This window comes from Mizuhopecten yessoensis, unplaced genomic scaffold (genome assembly GCF_002113885.1).
Source record: "Mizuhopecten yessoensis strain PY_sf001 unplaced genomic scaffold, ASM211388v2 scaffold10971, whole genome shotgun sequence".
Taxonomy (NCBI): domain Eukaryota; kingdom Metazoa; phylum Mollusca; class Bivalvia; order Pectinida; family Pectinidae; genus Mizuhopecten; species Mizuhopecten yessoensis.
Window position 1 is genome coordinate 888,991 of NW_018408813.1, and position 20,073 is coordinate 909,063.

Sequence of the window (20,073 nt, forward strand, 5' to 3'; positions counted from 1 at the left end):
AACAACTTGTTCTGAATAACCAAAAGGCTCAGGATGTTGATATTTAGTTAGTAGCATATGCTGGGATCAAGGACTACTATGTTTGTTAAAGTGAATGACTTTGACTTATATTCAAGGTCACAGGGGTCAAATTTGTTTAAAATCTTTAAACAACCTCTTATGAATAACCATGGGTCCCAGGATGTTTATACTTTGCAAGTTTCATCCTGAGATGAAAGGCTATACAATGTGTTCAACATAATGACTTTGTTTGACTTTCAATCACAGTGGTGAAATGTTTTTAAAAAAAAATAACAGGGTCTTTTGAACGAATTTTAATCATAAATACTGATATTTTGCCTGTAGCTTTATTTTAGATCACTTTTAAGGTTACAAGTGTGAGTTTTATACCAGGTGAGCGATGCAGGCCCATTGGGCCTCTTGTTGTAATATTTATATTTATGAGTTGTGCCTCAAACAGGTAAAGAAGTTTAGATTTTTGTAAATATTCACTCGATAGATTGCTTTGCTATCAACTCTCCAATTCTCCCATACTCACTTACAACCAGGATGTGATTCCATTGGCCTGTCTAATTATGATGTCACATTACAATGCTTTCTGCCCGCGTCTTCCTTTCTTGTGTTATGAGTAGTGGCAATGGATTCCCCGGTCGGGACCAGGGATCGTGTATTTCTAATGTAAGATGAACATGGTTTTTCAGACAGAGTTTGAACGTTACGGGAGAAAAAAGGTCTCCATACTTGTGATGGCTAGCTATCATGTTTATCTTACTCTCATTAGTTAATTTTCAAATTGAAAAAAGACACTTGGTAAACCTTGTGTCTTTATATTTGGACTAAGTATCTTGTGTTAGATAAACAGGATAATTGACCATCACTTGTTGGGAAACCTTTAGATTTCGTGACATAAACACAAGTTGCACTATACAGTATCACATGTGATAGAAATTATAATATCAGTTTTTATAAATATTCAGGTCAAATATGTAAGAATTCTATGGTAAAAGTGCATTTTTCAACAATAATGTGCAATATAGTTGCTGATGTTAATAATGTGTTGACAAAGACCTTGATTAGTTAAAATCGTTTCACAGTTATGTTTTTAATCGGCAGATCTAGAAGTGACTCTATAGTTTTCGCTGGTATAGTATATTAAATAAAGAGGGATCGAGACCTGTACGAAGTCAGGTCCAATACACAAATAGATGGGTGTCAATTACTTAATGATTTATTTGAGTTACTCAACCGTGACTGACAGGAACGCTGTGTTTACCCAACCCTAACTGACAGATACCATAGATATACATGTATATATGTAGGTGTAAAGTTCAGAGCTAACACATATCGTAATTGTGTGTAAGGTCCTTTGAAGAGGTTCCCATGTGATTTCGTGTCGATAGGATGATACAGAGAGTGAATAGAGATAGTGTCCTCTGGTATGTGTACGTAACAGTGCCGTGACTAGTGTCATTAGTGGAGAGTACTAACAAGGACATCCTATTTGTGTAATCTCGTATTGGATCTACTCTGTATACATAGAAAACAAATTAGTGTCATATTAGGTATAAATGTTGAATGTTCTTTTCTGATCATGATGTGGTCATGATGCAGATGCTGAGAACTTAATTTGAAAAGTGACATTTTCTACCCTTCTATTTAATGCACTGTATATGAAATTTGTTTCGATCCCTCAAGACTTAAATACTACATTTTTACCCTTTGGTTGATTATCAGTGTTGCCTTCCCTCAGATGCCAGTACACATTTGTACTGCTGCATCGACTATCAGTGTTCGAAGTCCAGATGTTGGTGCAATGTGTATTGTGTACACACAGATAAACAACAAATGTGATCAGTAAAAAACGCTTAGATTATCAAACCTGCGAGTTTTCGATGATTTAATTGTGAGATTGATTGGACAATATTTTATTTTGTTTGCTAAAAAAATCAGTGTGCTATTCTGACATGAAATCAAAATATGATGTCATGCATATGACAATTATATTGATATCATGGAAATCCTGTTACTGATATATTGATGTACTCGATTTGATGGAGTATGGCTACTAATTTCACGTCTGATTTACAACACTGTCCAACCTTCATCTGTGCTGTGTGATCAATGATAATCCATACTCAGCATTTCTATCTGTCCATGTTGTGATTTTCCACATGACTGCGTTCACACTGCCACGACCCCTCTGCTCCAGTTGTCAAATATTGCTCGCTTGAACGGATTCGGGATTGATTCTGACAGCAAGGTCAGGATGTCATACATAGAATTTTTAATATGATTGACAGTTTATTTCAATCTGTTGTGCATTAAATTATTCCAGCCGTGATAGCGGTGTGTGGCTGTAATCGAAGTAAAGGGTGTACACCGAGACAGCACTCAGGAATGTTTTTGTTTGTGGGGTAAGCCACGAGATATATATAAAGGGAAGTAACTCCTATGATAACAAAAGATCACCAATAAAGAAATGGATATGCATGTGATAGAAAGCAGATTTTTTTTAAAAGCTTATTACTTTTCCTGGTGGCCTGCACCTGATCCTTGTTACCTGTTGGCAGTACCTTTGTAATGCGAGTTGGCGTTCGTTTCGCTGTTCCTTGATGTAAAGGGTGTTGCTGAAATGTGGTCCGTTTGTACAAAACATTAACAATGGGAGTGAGTTGGTTGTTGTTGCCAGACATCGGAAGGAAATTCCATGCGTAAAGTTATAATGGCCGCCGTAATTCTGTACACATGCCCATCTGTACCAGCTCTCATCCCTTTGTATAGATATATACAGGTGGTTTTGTGTGGGTTATACATCTCTGGTGCAGCTACAAACCCTGTACCAGGGCAAATGTCATTTAGTACAAATATAGGTCAAAGGTCACAATCAGTGCTCTCAAACAGAATTGTCATTAAGTATACATATAGATCAAAGGTCACAATCACAAGTGCCTTGGAACATCTACAAAGACAAAATTTAAGGTCACGGTCATCGTCCTTTTATATAATTGCTTTCTTTATGTTGGGTACACTTAGGGTCGAAGTTCATAATATTAATCAAGGTCCTTTCATATAGGTCTCAGTGTTGGAAACCCCCAGGGTCAAAGGTCACAATCATAATAAGGTTTTATTGTCATGCCGTAGGGTATTCATACACGAGGGGAAGTTCACAATAACTTTAAGTGCACATCAAAGGTGACAAAAAAAGTCATAATCAGGCTTGTGTCGAAGTTGTTTTTTTTCGGTTTTGTAATCGAATATGCACATACAGTTCAAAGTTGTGTACATACAAATATTTATTATTGAAAGGCAAAAAGTCAAAATCTAGGTTATTAGCTCACCTGGCCCGAAGGGCGTCCGTCGTCCGTAGTCAATCGTCCGTCCATCAACTTTTTCTTTTGAACGACTTCTTCTGAAGAACTGTAGGACCTAGGGTCATGATATTTTGCCAGTAGGTACCTGGGATGGAGTGCTATTAAGTTTTCTCATTAAAATGACCTTGACCTACTTTCAAGGTTACAGCGGTCAAATATGTGAAAATTTTCAAACAACAATATCTTAAGAACCATTTGAACTAGAGTCATGATACTTGGGTATGTTATGTAGACCAGCAGTGCAAATATTTTTCTCAGTTACAGTTATGAGGTCAAATGTCAAATTTAAATGCTAGTCGGGGGTTCAAATGTCATCTTTGGTTAAAATCTTTAACAATCTTCTTCTCAAGTTCCATTAGGCCCAGGGTCATGATATTTGGCCAGTAGGTACCTGGGATGGAGTGCTATTAAATTTTCTCATTAAAATGACCTTGACCTACTTTCAAGGTTACAGCGGTCAAATATGTGAAAATTTTCAAACAACAATATCTTCAGAACCGTTTAAGAGATGTTAAAATGTCTTTTGTTCTAGTTACCAAATTTGGTCTTAAGTTACCAATACGTCAGTTGCATGTAACAAAAGAAACAGGTGAGCAATACAGGCCCTCTGGGCCTCTTGTTTAAGGTTATATTATTGTGGATAACAATACAAGATCGAATTCAAAATAATATTTGTCTGATAACTTCTCAGTTGGTACACATTTGTTCAATATTTATGGCGTTCTTATGTCAAGGCTAAAGGTCACACTCAGGCCTGGAACATGATTTGTTTATGGACGTTGTATATAAATTGTGGTAGTGATAAATTATCCTATTTGGTTGAAAACCTAAAGCAAAACTTGGCTTTGCCAAAATCAGTGTGTAAATATATTACGTACAATGTGTTGTATTTATCTGAAACTGATTCTTATGATATTTTTCTCTGTGTTGATATAATAACGACAATTACTATAGATTTGAAATGTTGGTGCTGAAACAAAACCAAATTATTACAAATTGAAAAGAGAACAAGATATTCCCTCTGACATTTACAGATAGGTTATACCCAAACCTTATGGGCTGAATGTAGCTACTAGACCAGCTCAAAGGCAACTGCTAGCTTCTTACAATAAATACAATTAGTATTCTGTTACAATGCATAACAATATTCATGACTGGATTCTGTGACTGCCATTGTACACCAAGCACATACCAGTGTTGTCTTCATTATTTTGTACGGATAGATATGAAATACTGATAGATGGTAATTTTTCAGGTTGGATAAAACATCTCTTGGGCAGTGTCGAACATGTAAGCCTGCAACGTCAGTGGTGAAGCTTTACCTAACTCAATTATCACCCTGAAAACCTAGCAACTGAAAGAGTTTCAATGATCAAATTAGAAAACAAACACTGTGTAAAATTGATTTAGTTTAACTCTTAGGCAGTTGTCATGTGGAATAATATCATTACATCCTATTTTTTCCTATGAAACACATTAAAATCAAATCATGAAGAAAAGGGGCTTTTTATAATTTACAATGACAGCCTTCGATACTAGCTTCTGAAAATTATCCTCCAACGCATGCAGTTATTCAAACATTTATCATTTGATGATCTTCCTTTGGAGCACTTTGAGTTATTTCCCTTGATCTACAGTATTTTAGGCTACCTCCCTTGACATACAGTATTTTGGGTCACCTTCCCTTGACATTCAGTATTTTGGGCTACCTCCCTTGACATTCAGTATTTTGGGTCAGCCTCCCTTGACATTCAGTATTTTGGGCTACCTCCCTTGACATTCAGTCTTTTGGGTTACTTCCCTTGATATTCAGTATTTTGGGTTACCTCCCTTGACATTCAGTATTTTGGGTTACCTCCCTTGACATTCATTATTTTGGGCTACCTCCCTTGACATTCTATATTTTGGGCTACCTCCCTTAACATTCAGTATTTTGGGTTACTTCCTTTGACATTCAGTATTTTGGGCTACCTCCCTTGACATTCAGTATTTTGGGTTACTTCCCTTGACATTCAGTATTTTGGGTTACCTCCCTTGACATTCAGTATTTTGGGTTACTTCCCTTGACATTCAGTATTTTGAGTTACCTGTATTGCCTTTCTGTAATTTTGGTTATCTCCCTTGATATTCATTGACTTGTGTTTTAGTGGGTTGAAGGTAGCAGTCGCAGCATCTCTATACATTATAATCTTTAAATACCAATTAATCTCACTCGGTCAACTGGTAATTTACTTTAACAAATCCCAAAAGCCTGACAAAACAGGATCAATTAAAATACTTCATTTCATTTTAAATATTAGCACCAAATTTATGTGACATCATAATATCTGAATACCTGATGATATCAAAGTGATTGTGATATCGCAGAATTTGTAATATGTTACGCTGTTGGAACAACAAAAGTGATGTACTTTCTTGGCAGTATAGATTCCTTATTACATACATATTATACACTTTCTGTCGTACAGTGCAACAACAAATATTTCCTGTAAGTGAAATATAATAATGATTCGAGATTCTTATATACCGCCTTATCACAACCTAGTTTGTAGGTCATCTCAAAGCGGTTTACAAATTAGTATCAGTGGTTATAAGGCCTTTGCAACCAGCCAATGTCTTTCTCAACTCCCTGGGGAGCATACTGCCGGAGCTTCCAATTTCGGTGCTAACAGATAGCATTCAACAATTCTAGCGCTGCCCAACCACGTACTCAATTACAGCTGAGTAGACTGGAACAAGCAGAGTAAAGTATCTTGATCAAAGATACAACACATTGCCGTGCCGTGACTCGAACCCGCAACCCTTCAGTCACGAGCCCGGCGTCCTACCACTAGACTACTGTGCCTCCTAATATGATGCCAGATGTCACATAAAGGATACACTACATTGTATTGGGTTTTGGGGGAGATTTCCTTGTCAGAGGTACCACAATGAGTAGAGGTTAAGTAATCTGAAATAGTTGTCGACATTTGTGCATGAATGATTTATTATAAAAATCTTAAGTTGATTAGGAGGGCTATAAACCAAAGATTTGTTGTTTTGATTGTCAAATATTTAAGATTTTTGTGAGATAATGATTTATATGGATTGTTCGTTTTTTGCAATATTAATCCATGAGTCATGAAACAGTCCCCCTGAATTGGGTTTTGCTAGCTGTTGTGGGAACTATTTAATGATATTCTGATAATGTCAAAACTGACATGTAGCAATTTCAATACTCTGGCCTTTTTATGAGCTAATGAATCCATCTGTTTCAACCCTACCTTCGGTTTGATCTTTTGGACTGTTTTGGTTTTAATTAATGTATAAAAATCACGTTAATGCTAGATTGGTGTAATCAGAAACGTATCTTTCTATACTATATATAAAGATTATTTCATTATTTAAAGAAATAATCTTGATTAAAACATTTCCATTTCGCTTACTGCATACTTTTCATAACCATGCCTTTATAACATAGCATATTGTCAAATTGAGTGTTAACATACGTTATTGGCATAAAGAACAATGGAATCGGATAAAGTTTTCAAAAAACACATCCCGTCCCTTTCCTGAAATCCTCTTTATATTGCCACAATTAGAAATAATGGCAGTATAACAAGGTTCTAATAATATTATTTTTTCGTAAGAAATCCAGGTGTCGAAGTAGCTATATATGAATTTTTCCACAATCAGTAACATATCTGTCTAACCATTTTCAAATTGCACACCTGATGTAATTGTTTTTTACTGATGTAAACTCACTTTTCTATTGGTAAATTTGTTCATACTGTATACCAGCTAACTTTTACCCAATAAAATAAAGAAAGTCATTTATCTCAAAAATCCATATGAGGCTCATGTTTTTATAACCTTTAACAATAGAAGTACAATTTATAGTCATCTGTGTACCAATATTATCTTTCTGAGTGGAGCTGGAAAACAGGAAAAATTGTACAATTACCAATGTTTTAATGTACCGAAAAAAACAGGATTGTCTTGTGATATACATCTGAAATTTTATTTTAACCATGGCAATTATGATTTTGTATTTTTACAGGTAAACTTGTTACTTTTGCACCATGCTAACCCTACTGTTGTAAACAAGGAATGGAAGACTCCGTTAGACCTGGCCTGTGAGTTCGGACGATATCGGGTTGTAGATCTACTTCTCAGGAGCAATCTGTGCGCCGGCCTTCTCGCGGAGTCGCCAAGCGATATGATCGACAACAATCGTACCACCTGTTTACATCTGGCCGCGAAAAACGGCCATATAGAAATCATCAGGTAAGTTCACGGATAACAATGCTGTAGTGATATAATTAGTTATATATGGAATACAACTACATAGAAATCAGGTGAATTTATATACAAAATAGTCATATTGATCAAATAAGTTTGGTTAATACTTCAATAGTTTATATACTTAGTAAGAGGGACACATTAGAATAATCATGTCTGTTGAGACGGGAAAATCATTGCCCCATTTAAGCACTGTAAATCTTTCTTTTATCGTTAGTTTAATATTTCGCATAATCACACAAGAATGATATTTTTTACTAGACTGTATTTTGATATGACTGTAAGGGTTATCCCCCTTGTATCATGTAAAGTCTGATCAGTTTAGTACATAATGATGAAGTATTTTTGTGGGGACTCGCACACGTTGCAGAATTTTTCTTTTAATTAATTTATTTGATTTTTTTTCTACTGGCTGATTTAAATTACATTGATACTTTTTATGAGAGATTTATGTGAAGTACATTGTCTTTGCTGCAATGAACACCTGTGATTACATGCCTAGCTAGGTACATGAGAATGAGTACAGGTGAAAAGGGGTATTGTTATGTAGTAATTTATGTTAGTGTTGAGTAGTGTTTTACCTGTCCTAATCTGAGTACAGGTAAAAATGTACAGGGTCAATCAATTAAGTTGTAGCACCTGTTTATAAGATCGTTATCAATCAGTTGGCAGGTGTGTTGAGGTTGTATACTGGCACGCGTATTCATTAAGCTGTATATTAGTACTGTTATGTAAAGAGCTTAGATGGAATTTGTGAACCTATTTGTGCTGTAGAAATTCAGGCACTTGATTTATATCATATTTAAACAGCTAATTGTTTGTTTGTACCATAGATTGATTGAATTGATCAAATGACTAAATAACTGATTGTTTGATAAATTGTTTGCTTACATAATCGTTGTTCCACCAGTGTTAGTTTAAATGATAAATTTATTTTCAATTCAGCTGTACTTCTGTCCAACCGACTCTACGATTGTTTAAGCTTCACTCAAGTGTAAAATCAACATTTATATAATGAAAAGTAACATTCATTATACAATTATATAAGTTTGGTTGGTCTGGAAACAAAAATTTAGTTGTATGTTAATAATAAAGAATATAATATATCATTGATAATTGCTTATTAATATACATATTTTGTCATCATTTAGTGCTCATCGGACTATTCTCTGACATACAAACAGATCTTCATTATAATAAGTAATAAGTTTGTCCTGCTACCATATTTTCCACAAAACAAATCACACTTTTGCGCTACCACATGCACTGTACATGTATTTATCGAAAGAAGTTCTTATACTTTTCCTCTGGTCACATATTTACATCCATTTTTTCCCCTCTGACATGCTATTGTATGAACCTCAAAAAGTATATATAACAAAATTAAAAAACATTGTAAACAAGAAGTTGGGACAACATTTATTATCAAAGAGTATGACAGACTTTACTTTGATGTCATTGGTGACCTTGACTTATACTTGACCAATGGTTTGTAGGTTACTACTGCAAGCAGGGGTCAATATCAACCGGTCCACGCTGCGGGGGACGTGTCTACACGAGGCGGCGCTGTGTGGCAAAACGGAGGTCGTCAGATTACTGCTTGATGTAAGTCTGTCAAACTACAAATATTAATATCATGCAGTAACACTAATGTGTTATCCATTCGTTATTACAGAGAAGACATTTTCATAAAGCTACCTCTGACTGCAGACTGTAGTATATTCGAAGATTTCTAGAGTTCCATAGAAAAGCATGATGAATTTCACTAATTGTATACGTAACATTTTCAATTCAAGTGCCATCTTAATAACATTGCTACAAGTAAAAGATACTATATGGACAAATTCAAAAACTTTCAAGACATCATGGGAAAATGTCCTTTGAACTAAACTGAATGGTTTCCATTGGTTTAGCTTTATAAATGGTGAAAAAAGTTAGCTATTTGTTGTGGATACTGAACAATTTTACTCCCCCTAAAGCTTTAGTTGTGTACAAAGCATTATGATAACATTAGAATCCCAACGGTAAATAGTGAATTGAGCCAACATAGTCTAGATAAAACTTGAAACAGACAAAAAGGTTGTCCAAACGGAGTATTGAAAATGGCACCAATTTAAGTTGTTGGAAGACGCATAAGTTTAAGAAATCAGCCATTATTATCAGATGAGAGGTCTTTGTCATTGTAATTTTGTATGGTTTTGTCAGGGATCACAGTGTACAAAGTTATACATGAATTGTCCTTACTGGTAAGTATAGAGGACATACTGTCCAGGGATTTGTCCTTGGATAACCTTCAGCTAGGTCTCTGTGACAGTGCTGGGAATAGTGTTAATCCCAGATACGTTTTACACTGGTAGTGTGTTGGGTTATATGTGGTATAGGCCTAATGCCATGTTGGTTTTCAAGTAGTGTGATGGAAGGATGATACGACTTGGGGGGAGGGGGTGGGGGATGCAGAGCATTATCTACATAGAGTAGCACAGTCTATGGTATCTAGCACAGGTTATCACTGAACATCACTGCTGTGTATCATCCCCTCCCCTCCTCCTCCTCCTCCTCCTCCCCCTCCCCCTCCCGTTCCCCTAATTCTGTATCTTAGTCTCTTGGCCAAGGCAGCCTCGGCTGAAATTAAATGTAAAATTGTTTATTATTACAATTGAATTTTCTGTCTTTAATCTAATTTAATAATAAAACTGTCTAAACTGTTTAGTATCAAATTTCTAATCTTAATGTTTATAAAATTGGTTGGAATTTTGAAAAATGTACCGGATCCTCTTCATGTCTCTCTGTAAAATCAGTGGCTGTCTCCTGCCAAACGAACAGTTTTTCTGTGTACTCGTGTAAGTAGTAATCTATCTACTGTAAAAGTGGATTTTTTTGCGTTTTTTCAGGTTGAGTTAAAGCAAAAAATATCAATATGGAAATATTTATGGATATCATAGATTCATATAATACAATATATATGGATCTTAGAACTACTTTTTTGTATTGCCAACACATAAAATTTCCACACAATTACCGGTAGTTCAAATGGTTACAATACAAACATTTCCACACCATAAGTGTCCTAAGGTCACCTCAAGTCATATACACGTTTTCATCTTTCAAGTTTTACAGGAAGAAACCTTCATTTATTTTAATAATCTCTCAAACCATACAAACTGTTTCCTCTGAAGTCACACTGGTTGTATTTTCTGGAAGAAAAGTCTTACATGAATCAATATTTCAAGTGATACAAGTTTTTCACCTCTTGAATCATATGAGTAGTATTCTCATGAGTCGTACTGGTTTTAATTTCTCGCATCATGCCAGTAATACTGTCTTGAGTCGCACTGCTAGTATTATCTGATAGAAATGTAATTCAAGAATAAATGTCTCTTTGAGTTTCAGGTTGTAACATTCGTATAGATGCAATAATCATCTGTGTGGTGATACAACAAGTGGTGATATGTGCTGATTACATTGGTTACCTAGGGACATACAGGTACCCATTCACCCCTAAAGTCATATTGGAACCTTACCAAATCAAAGACTGGGCAAGTCCAGTTTAAATATGTAGGGGTGAATGAGTTAATTATATAATCGTTACTAGAGCAACAGGTGGCAATATTTAAGAAACATGTAGATAACTAGATCTGTTCATTGTGAATTGTAATATGTTTTTAATGGGAAAGGCAGTTTATTTCTTCAAGTAGTAGATGAGGTCTAATCTGATATATGGTGGGATGGTGTTTCTCAGTGAAACCAGATATGTTTTCTATTTAACTATTAAATTCTGATAACAACAGAAAAACAGAATTTCTGAACTCTTCCTTTCCTCACCCCTGACCTATAAGAAATGGTCCATGAAGCCCTGATTGACATCCAGCTCAGATAATGGAATATGTTTTTCATTGCCTAACCGACCCACTTAATGAGGGACCCTACATGTGTGACCCACACACCCGCCCTCCTGTTCTCACTAAACTGAGCCCCCTTTCCCAGCTTCCTCTGTAATCCACACATCATCCCTGTATGTTGCCCTCAAACCTACCCTTCTACTGTGATATGTTGCTCTCACAATGTCTTCCACATATATTGTCCTACATTGTCTCACAATTGCTCTCAATTTTTGTGTTGCCCTTACACCTGCTTTCATTGGCACCCATCCTCATCTTCTTATGTATAATCATCAAATTTGCTGTCCTCATATATTGCCCTCACACCTGCTCTTCTCATCTGTTGTTCTCTGACACCAGAACTTATTATTCCCCGCACCCATACATTGCAACTACCCTCAAATGTTGCCCTCACAACTTCCCAAAAATGTTTCCCTCACAACTGCCCTCAAATGTTGCCCTCACAACTTCCCAAATGTTTCCCTCATAACTACCCTCATATGTTGCCCTCATACCTGCCCTCCTTCCACACATACAGGGACATTTCAGGATCAGGAAGAAGATTACGAGGGGGTTATCTTTGGAAGGTCTTTTCAAGGACATGAAAAGTGTCATAAAAAAGAATTGACAACAGTGGGTTGTTCTAGAGTCTGGGTGAGGATTTTTAACAAGAGATTTGTCTGTAGACTTTAAAATAAAGATTAGTTTTGAAGGTTATTTTAGGGTCTGTTTATGATTGTTTAGAGGGAATGTCAGTTTTCTGTTTGGGGTTGGGAGGGTTATTTTAGGGTCTGTTTTTGATTGTTTGGAGGGAATGACAGTTTACTGTTTGGTGTTGGGAGGTTATTTTAGGGTCTGTTTATGATTGTTTGGAGGGAATGTCAGTTTACTGTTTGGTGTTGGGAGGTTATTTTAGGGTCTGTTTATGATTGTTTGGAGGGAATGTCAGTTTACTGTTTGGGGTTGGGAGGGTTATTTTAGGGTCTGTTTATGATTGTTTGGAAGGAATGTCAGTTTACTGTTTGGGGTCGGGAGGGGGACTGTGTTTTTTATCTCTGCTATCAGCTGTCTGTATCAGAAGTTCTCTGTTGTCAGTCAGAGTACAACCCTCAATGATAACTGAAGAGCTGAAGTTTGGGGGAAAAATAGGATTAAATTTGGTAAACTGTGTATGAATCACATTTAGTTAGAGGTATTTTGGTCAGTGGTAGAGCTGGCATAGACCTCACAGCTGACATACTTTGAGGTATCAGACTATGTATATATGATCATGGTATACATTATATTCAAAATGAAACTTGTGATGTTGATTGTAAGTCATCATTAATAGAGGAAACCTTGGACCCCCTCTGCTGCCGAGTCTGATCATCAGCATCAGCAGCAGCGATTTACAGTCGGTCTTTTCTTGCCTTGAGTTGTTAACTTTTTATGCAATTTAAATTTTTCAAAATGCTTGGCTCTTCAACTCAACAGCGTAACAGGAGTACTTGTGATGGTATCTGCCTCAAGTTTTTATCTTGAATGGAATAACTCATGCTGTTGCCCGCTTTAACATCTTCACCTGATAAAAATTGGAAACATTTTCTTACGAGTAGACACAGTGTTTTTGCATTTTAACGTATGCCCCATATTGTTGGAGCAGTATTAATACACAGTATATGTACTTCTCTGCCCCTCCCCTTTTCCATAGTACTAGCAGTGTAAGAAAAATATCTCAACTTCTCCTCTCAATCATAATGGGGGTATACCTGTCCGTCCCCTTTAATTTGTTTAGGGGCTATATAAGTCTGCCCCTTCAGTGTTGGGGTATATATAAGTGTACCCCTGATATAGACGTTGATATCTAGAGCCACCTTCTTTCCTCCCACATTTCTCTCTGTGCATCCCTCCCACACAGATTATGGCAGAACTCCAGAACTGATGTTCACCTTAATTACACTGGTGTGAGCGGAATTGTGATGCACGGGACACACTTACAGTGGTTTTCATTGCAAAAGATAGTTTTAACATTATATGTATTGCTTTTCATGTTTCGCAATTAACAGACATTGGAATCGGATATGTCAACTCCTACTGGAAATACATGTATAGTGTGTCTGTCACCTGGAAATCCGAGTCGTTAATTGCCAGTGGGGTCAGTAGCTAAGTTCACAGATATTTAATCCGACCTACAAGATGTGATTATTTCATGACCTGGAAATTTTGTCAATTCATTGTGAGTTCTGGATATGTGAATAATTAAACAGAAGACTTATCTGTGGCAGGGCAACACAATACTTGGGTTGTGTTACATTTGTTTAGAACATGATGGTATGTGGGAAGCCTGATAGTGTACATTGTCGGTGCTTTATGTGAGAGAGAAAAAATCAAGCCCGCAGTTAATTTAGGATTACAAGTTAGATTGTTATACAAGTGTTTATGTAGACTTCTGACTAAGTTCTTGGCTGGATGTGTATATTTTTCTCAGAGTGTCTTTTCATCTCAGCAGTGTTTTAGTGTTTTGGCAAGGATTAAATGAGAGAAGGATGGAAATGACCATCGGTCTGATAAATTATAATGACTCGGGACAGTAGTTACCTATACAGATCATCAACAGTGACAGCGAACACACCGCAGGGCACACGGCCAAAACACATCACACCCAACCTTTTATGTTTCGCTGTGTACTGTGTAGCTGACCATGGACATAGATATGTAAGATCCTGAGGACATAAGATCGGGTCTGGGCCACTAATGAAGCTGATATCTCTGGGATAGTGTGATATGTGTCATTGATTCTTTTTTCACTGGAAATATTTTTGGATTCTTATTTTTGTGTACAAAATGTCGCAAAGGATGACTCGACCGGGCCTCAAACGGTCTCAGAGTGCCATGGATGTGGGATATACCATAGGTAATCCCTACGCCACACGCAAGGTAATAAAACATGACGGGGTACTCCTGGGTACATGTAGGTACTGGAGGGTACAGGTAGGTTCTGGTAGGTACAGATAGGTACTGGAGGGTACAGGTAGCTACTTAAGAATACTGATATTTAGTGATAGTTGGATACTGAAGTATAAAGATATTTATTGGAAATTACAGGGTGGTACTGTTGGGTACTGTTGGATACAAAGGAATACTGGGCAGTAAATATTGGTGCTTGATAGTACAACTGAGTACTGAAGGGTACAAAAGGGTATTGAAGGATGAAAGTAGATACTAGAGGGTACAGGTTGTTAATAAAGGGTACAAGTAGATACTAGAGGGTACAGGTAGTAAATAAAGGGTACAAGTAGATACCTAGAGGGTACAGGTAAGTTTTCGAGGGTACAGGTGGGTAAAGGTAAGTACTGGAGGATACAGGTTGGTGTTGGAGGAAAGGTTTGTACTGGAAGGTATAGATTAGTAGTGTGGAGGGAACAAATTGGTATTTAATGGTATAGATGGATACTAGAAGGTACTTTAAGCTAAAAGGTAGCTGTACGGGTACAGATTAGTTCTGAAGGATATAGGGGGTGATAGAGAGTACTGGAGGGTACCTAACTGTACTGGACTGTACTTGATAATACAGATAGATACTGAAGGGTACAGGTGTGTACTGGACTGTTCTTGATAATACAGATAGGTACTGGAGGGTACAGGTGTATAGTGGACACTAGGTGAAGACGATCTTATATTAGAGTGACCACAACATGGTCAGCCCAGTCTGGGAAGTATTTGTTTTGGACCACTTAGACATACAATTAGCGCTGTGCAGTAACAGGAAAGCTTCATCTAGTTGGACAATTTGTCTGATATATCAGCTCCCCCAATAATCAACTGCAGACTCTGAACACACTGGTCAGTACTAGGAAGTTCAAAGCTTCACCCTCAAAATAGACTTGTAGAAGTCCCAGCAGGCCTTAAGAAGTCAGACCATTACATCCCTTTCAAGGATTAAATGTGAAGACCATAAACTTACGAAAGCATAAGTGCAGTGCATATCATTTGTGGAGCAATACATGTATTGAAAAATTTCTTGGTCAGAGTTTTGCATCTTTGTAACAATGTCAACAAATTTGTTCAGTGCTACATAACAGTTTCTATGCTATAGCTAAAGTCTTCATATGACGCCATGTGCACACAACAGCTAATGTCATATATAGCAACAGTGTCCACACAACAGCTAAGGTCATATAACGACAGTGTCTACACAACAGATAATGTCATATAACAACAGTGTCTACACAACAGATAATGTCATATTACAACAGTGTCCACACAACAGCTAATGTCATATAACAACAGTGTCTACACAACAGCTAAAGTCATAACGACAGTGTCTACACAACAGCTAATGTCATATAACGACATTGTCTACACAACAGCTTAAGTCATATAACGACAGTGTCCACACAACAGATAATGTCATATTACAACAGTGTCTACACAACAGCTGTAGTATGACAACAGTGTCCACACAACAGCTAAGGTCATATAACGACAGTGTCTACACAACAGCTAAAGGCATATAACGACAGTGTCCACACAACAGATAATGTCATATTACAACAGTGGTCATATAACAACAGTGTCTACACAACAGCTGTCATATGACAACAGTGTCTACACAACAGCTAATGTCATACAACAACAGTGTCTACATAACAGCTAAGTTCATATAACAACCGTGTCCACACAACAGCTAAGGTCATATTACAACAGTGTCCACACAACAGCTAATTTCATATGAAAACAGTGTCCACACAACAGCTAATATCATATAACAAGTGTCCACACAACAGCTAATTTCATATGACGACAGTGTCCACACAACAGCTAATATCATATAACAAGTGTCCACACAACAGCTAATTTCATATGACGACAGTGTCCACACAACAGCTAATATCATATAACAAGTGTCCACACAACAGCTAATTTCATATGACGACAGTGTCCACACAACAGCTAATATCATATAACAAGTGTCCACACAACAGCTAATTTCATATGACGACAGTGTCCACACAACAGCTAATATCATATAACAAGTGTCCACACAACAGCTAATTTCATATGACGACAGTGTCCACACAACAGCTAATATCATATAACAAGTGTCCACACAACAGCTAATTTCATATGACGACAGTGTCCACACAACAGCTAATATCATATAACAAGTGTCCACACAACAGCTAATTTCATATGACAACAGTGTCCACACAAGAGCTAATATCATATAACAAGTGTCCACACAACAGCTAATTTCATATGACGACAGTGTCCACACAACAGCTAATATCATATAACAAGTGTCCACACAACAGCTAATTTCATATGACAACAGTGTTTACACAACAACGAATGTCATATAACAACAGTGTCTACACAACGGCTAAGGTCATATAACAACAGTGTCTACACAACAGCTGTCATATGACAACAGTGTCTACACAACAGCTAAGGTCATATAACAACAGTGTTTACACAACAGCTTATGTCATATAACAACAGTTTCTACACAACAGCTAATATCATATTACGACAGTGTCTACACAACAGCTAATTTCATATGACAACAGTGCCTACACAACAACGAATGTCATATAACAACAGTGTCTACACAACAGCTGTCATATGACAACAGTGTCTACACAACAGCTAAGGTCATATTACAACAGTGTCCACACAACAGCTAATGTCATATAATGACAGTGTCTACACAACAGCTAATGTCATATAACAATAGTGTCCACACAACAGCTAAGGTCATATAACGACAGTGTCTACACAACAGCTAATCTCATATAACAACCATGTCTACACAACAGCTAATGTCATATAACAACAGTTTCTACACAACAGCTAATATCATATTACAACAGTGTCTACACAACAGCTAATTTCATATGACAACAGTGTCCACACAACAGCTAATTTCATATGACAACAGTGTCCACACAACAGCTAATATCATATAACAAGTGTCCACACAACAGCTAATTTCATATGACAACAGTGTCTACACAACAACGAATGTCATATAACAACAGTGTCTACACAACAGCTAAGGTCATATAACGACAATGTATACACAACAGCTAAGGTCATACCACAACAGTGTCCTCATCTTTTAAAAAAAAAAAGGTTTGTCTTGGGCACATTTTTTCTTCTCTTTCATCTGGAGTAACCAGATTTGGTACACGAGTACATCAAGGGAGTGTGGAGTGTCAAGTACAAAAAGTAGGTCACTATGTCCTTTGAAAAAGTTTGTCTTTGGCATATCTTCTTGACTTTTTCACTTGGTGTAACCAGATTTGGTATGCAAAATATGCAGATCACAAGAAGTGTGTCACTGTGACCTATATCCTGAGATGGGTGTACAGCTCTGTGAATAAAGAAATCATTATCCGTGAGGGACTATGGATTTTGGCTTTCAATATAAATTATTGATTGTTCTTTAATGAGTCATATGCTTAACTCATTCACCCCTGAAAAACACAGTTGAACTCATCCAGTTCATAGGATGGAATAGTTCATTATGAAATTTCAGGGTGAAAGAGTTAATTGATAATGTTTCTAGGATTAAATCTGCCTTGCTTAAAGTTTACATAAGTATTTGTGGATGCTTTTCCAAAACACAGGAACATGGAAACATGATTCGTTGTTTTGCACTCTGGTCCAAAAATAAGCCGTATAACATTTTGTATTTAGTCCAAAAATAAGCTATATATCTAATATTGCTTAAGATTTGGGTAATAAAACATACTTGGCGGCATTAACGGAGCAGATAGTAATGTAACTCTACAGATAAATGGCAGTTTTATTTTATCTTCGACTTGTCGTAGATCCAACGTTCTCAGATGGCTAATTAAGTTCAAGAAGTTTTAGGAGTTGAGCTTGCCAATAGTATTTCTAGAATTGCCTGATCTCGATCTGAAATTATCACAAGATTATGAGTCAGATGCTTTATGTATTTATTAGCTTCTAAAGTTAGGGCCTTGATATTGTTGTTAATAGCGGTGATTATTCAAATATATCTCTATGTAAGATAACGGAATCTACCAATTTCTTTTGGCAGTTACATAAATTCTGCAGATGCAAAGAAACCGATTACATCATTTATGATGTTGATTGCACTAGATATTTATTTTGAGAACAGGTTTTTAGGTCACCTAAGCTTTAGCTCAAGTGACCTTTTGCTATCAGTCTTCGTCAGTCGTCGTCCGTCGTCCATCGTCCGTTAACATTTTACATTTTCAACTTAAGCTGAAATACTGGCAAAGGGATTTCATTAATATTTCATGGGAAGGTTACTGACATCTCCCTGACCAAGTGTTGTTATTTTTCAGGTCGATCAGAAATCCAATATGGCCGACACGGCCGCCATTTTGAAAAACTATTTCAAACTTAATGTCAAGTTCTGCTGGGCCAATTGAACTGAAACTTTATAGGAATGATCGACTCATGGTCCTGACAAACTTAAGTTAACGTTATACTTAACTATTTTGTACTCAAATTGGTACATATTTTAACAACAAAAATAAATACTGTAGGACTCGGGTGACCGTTAAGGCCCATGGGCCTCTTGTTTATTGATCAAATTGGATCAAAATCTATTTGAAACAGACATTTCTGAAAGAAAAACATGCTTGTAGATTGACTAAGATCATTTGATGTAGACTGAAATTACAAATTAAAAAGATTTTAACCTGTATTGGCTGTGTATATATTGATGTCATTAGAACGACATGAAATAACTCATTTATATCTTGTACCAGTGAATAATATATACTTGTGTTCCAAAGGAATTCTTTTGAATAATATGTATTATTTTCAGAGGGGTGGGGGGCTGTCCTGTTCCATCCGATCATGTCAGAATTTATTGCAAATAGATAAATCATAAGAGATATTAAAAGGAAGATTTGCCATAAAAAAGACATAGTGTCACGCACCATAATAAAAAAAATATTATTGTACCCATTACAATTTTTTTTGAAACCAAGAAATATATATCTGATTGAGGATGAATACATATTGTGTGTGTTTTATTTCTGTTAATGTGATTCACCCAATAGGACTTTTCAGTTTTCAAATAATCACCTTGTACCATTAAAACTGTTTCAATCGTTTCATCCACATCCGTTTTCACCAACTTTACTACAACAAATCTCTGATTGGTCAATATTTAATGAGTATTTAGAAACTTGGAGGTCACCAAAATGTGACCCTTTTTAAGGCACTTCAGGCATAGTCAATAGTTAGTTAACAGATCATTTAAGAGTAAAACAGATCATTTAAGAGTAAATAATGTATATAAACAGGTAATAATGGTGATTTAAGAAATCATGATATAAACAGAAATGTGATATTAAGAAAAAATACATTACGTGACACCATGTATCATTAAATACTGTATCTAATTATTGTCTGTATCCTAGATAAAATACTTAGAAATAAACATCTTCAGGACCTGAGTTTGAGATAAATGGGACGTTTATAATAGCAAAATTTGACCATATAAGAATATAAGCAATATCTGGTTTCTGAAATTCTAAAATTTACAGTTGATAAAC

At 36.3% G+C, this 20,073-nt stretch overlaps 1 protein-coding gene across 1 annotated transcript in view; it reads left to right on the forward strand.

Moving 5' to 3' along the window:
• The window catches only part of LOC110464190 (caskin-2-like), a 72,262-nt gene that overhangs the window by 45,795 nt on the left and 6,394 nt on the right, over positions 1 to 20,073 (forward strand). The window contains exons 5-6 of the mRNA XM_021519272.1: positions 7,411 to 7,637; positions 9,149 to 9,257. Coding sequence (XP_021374947.1) covers positions 7,411 to 7,637; positions 9,149 to 9,257 — 336 coding nt within the window. The remainder of the gene's footprint in view (positions 1 to 7,410; positions 7,638 to 9,148; positions 9,258 to 20,073) is intronic.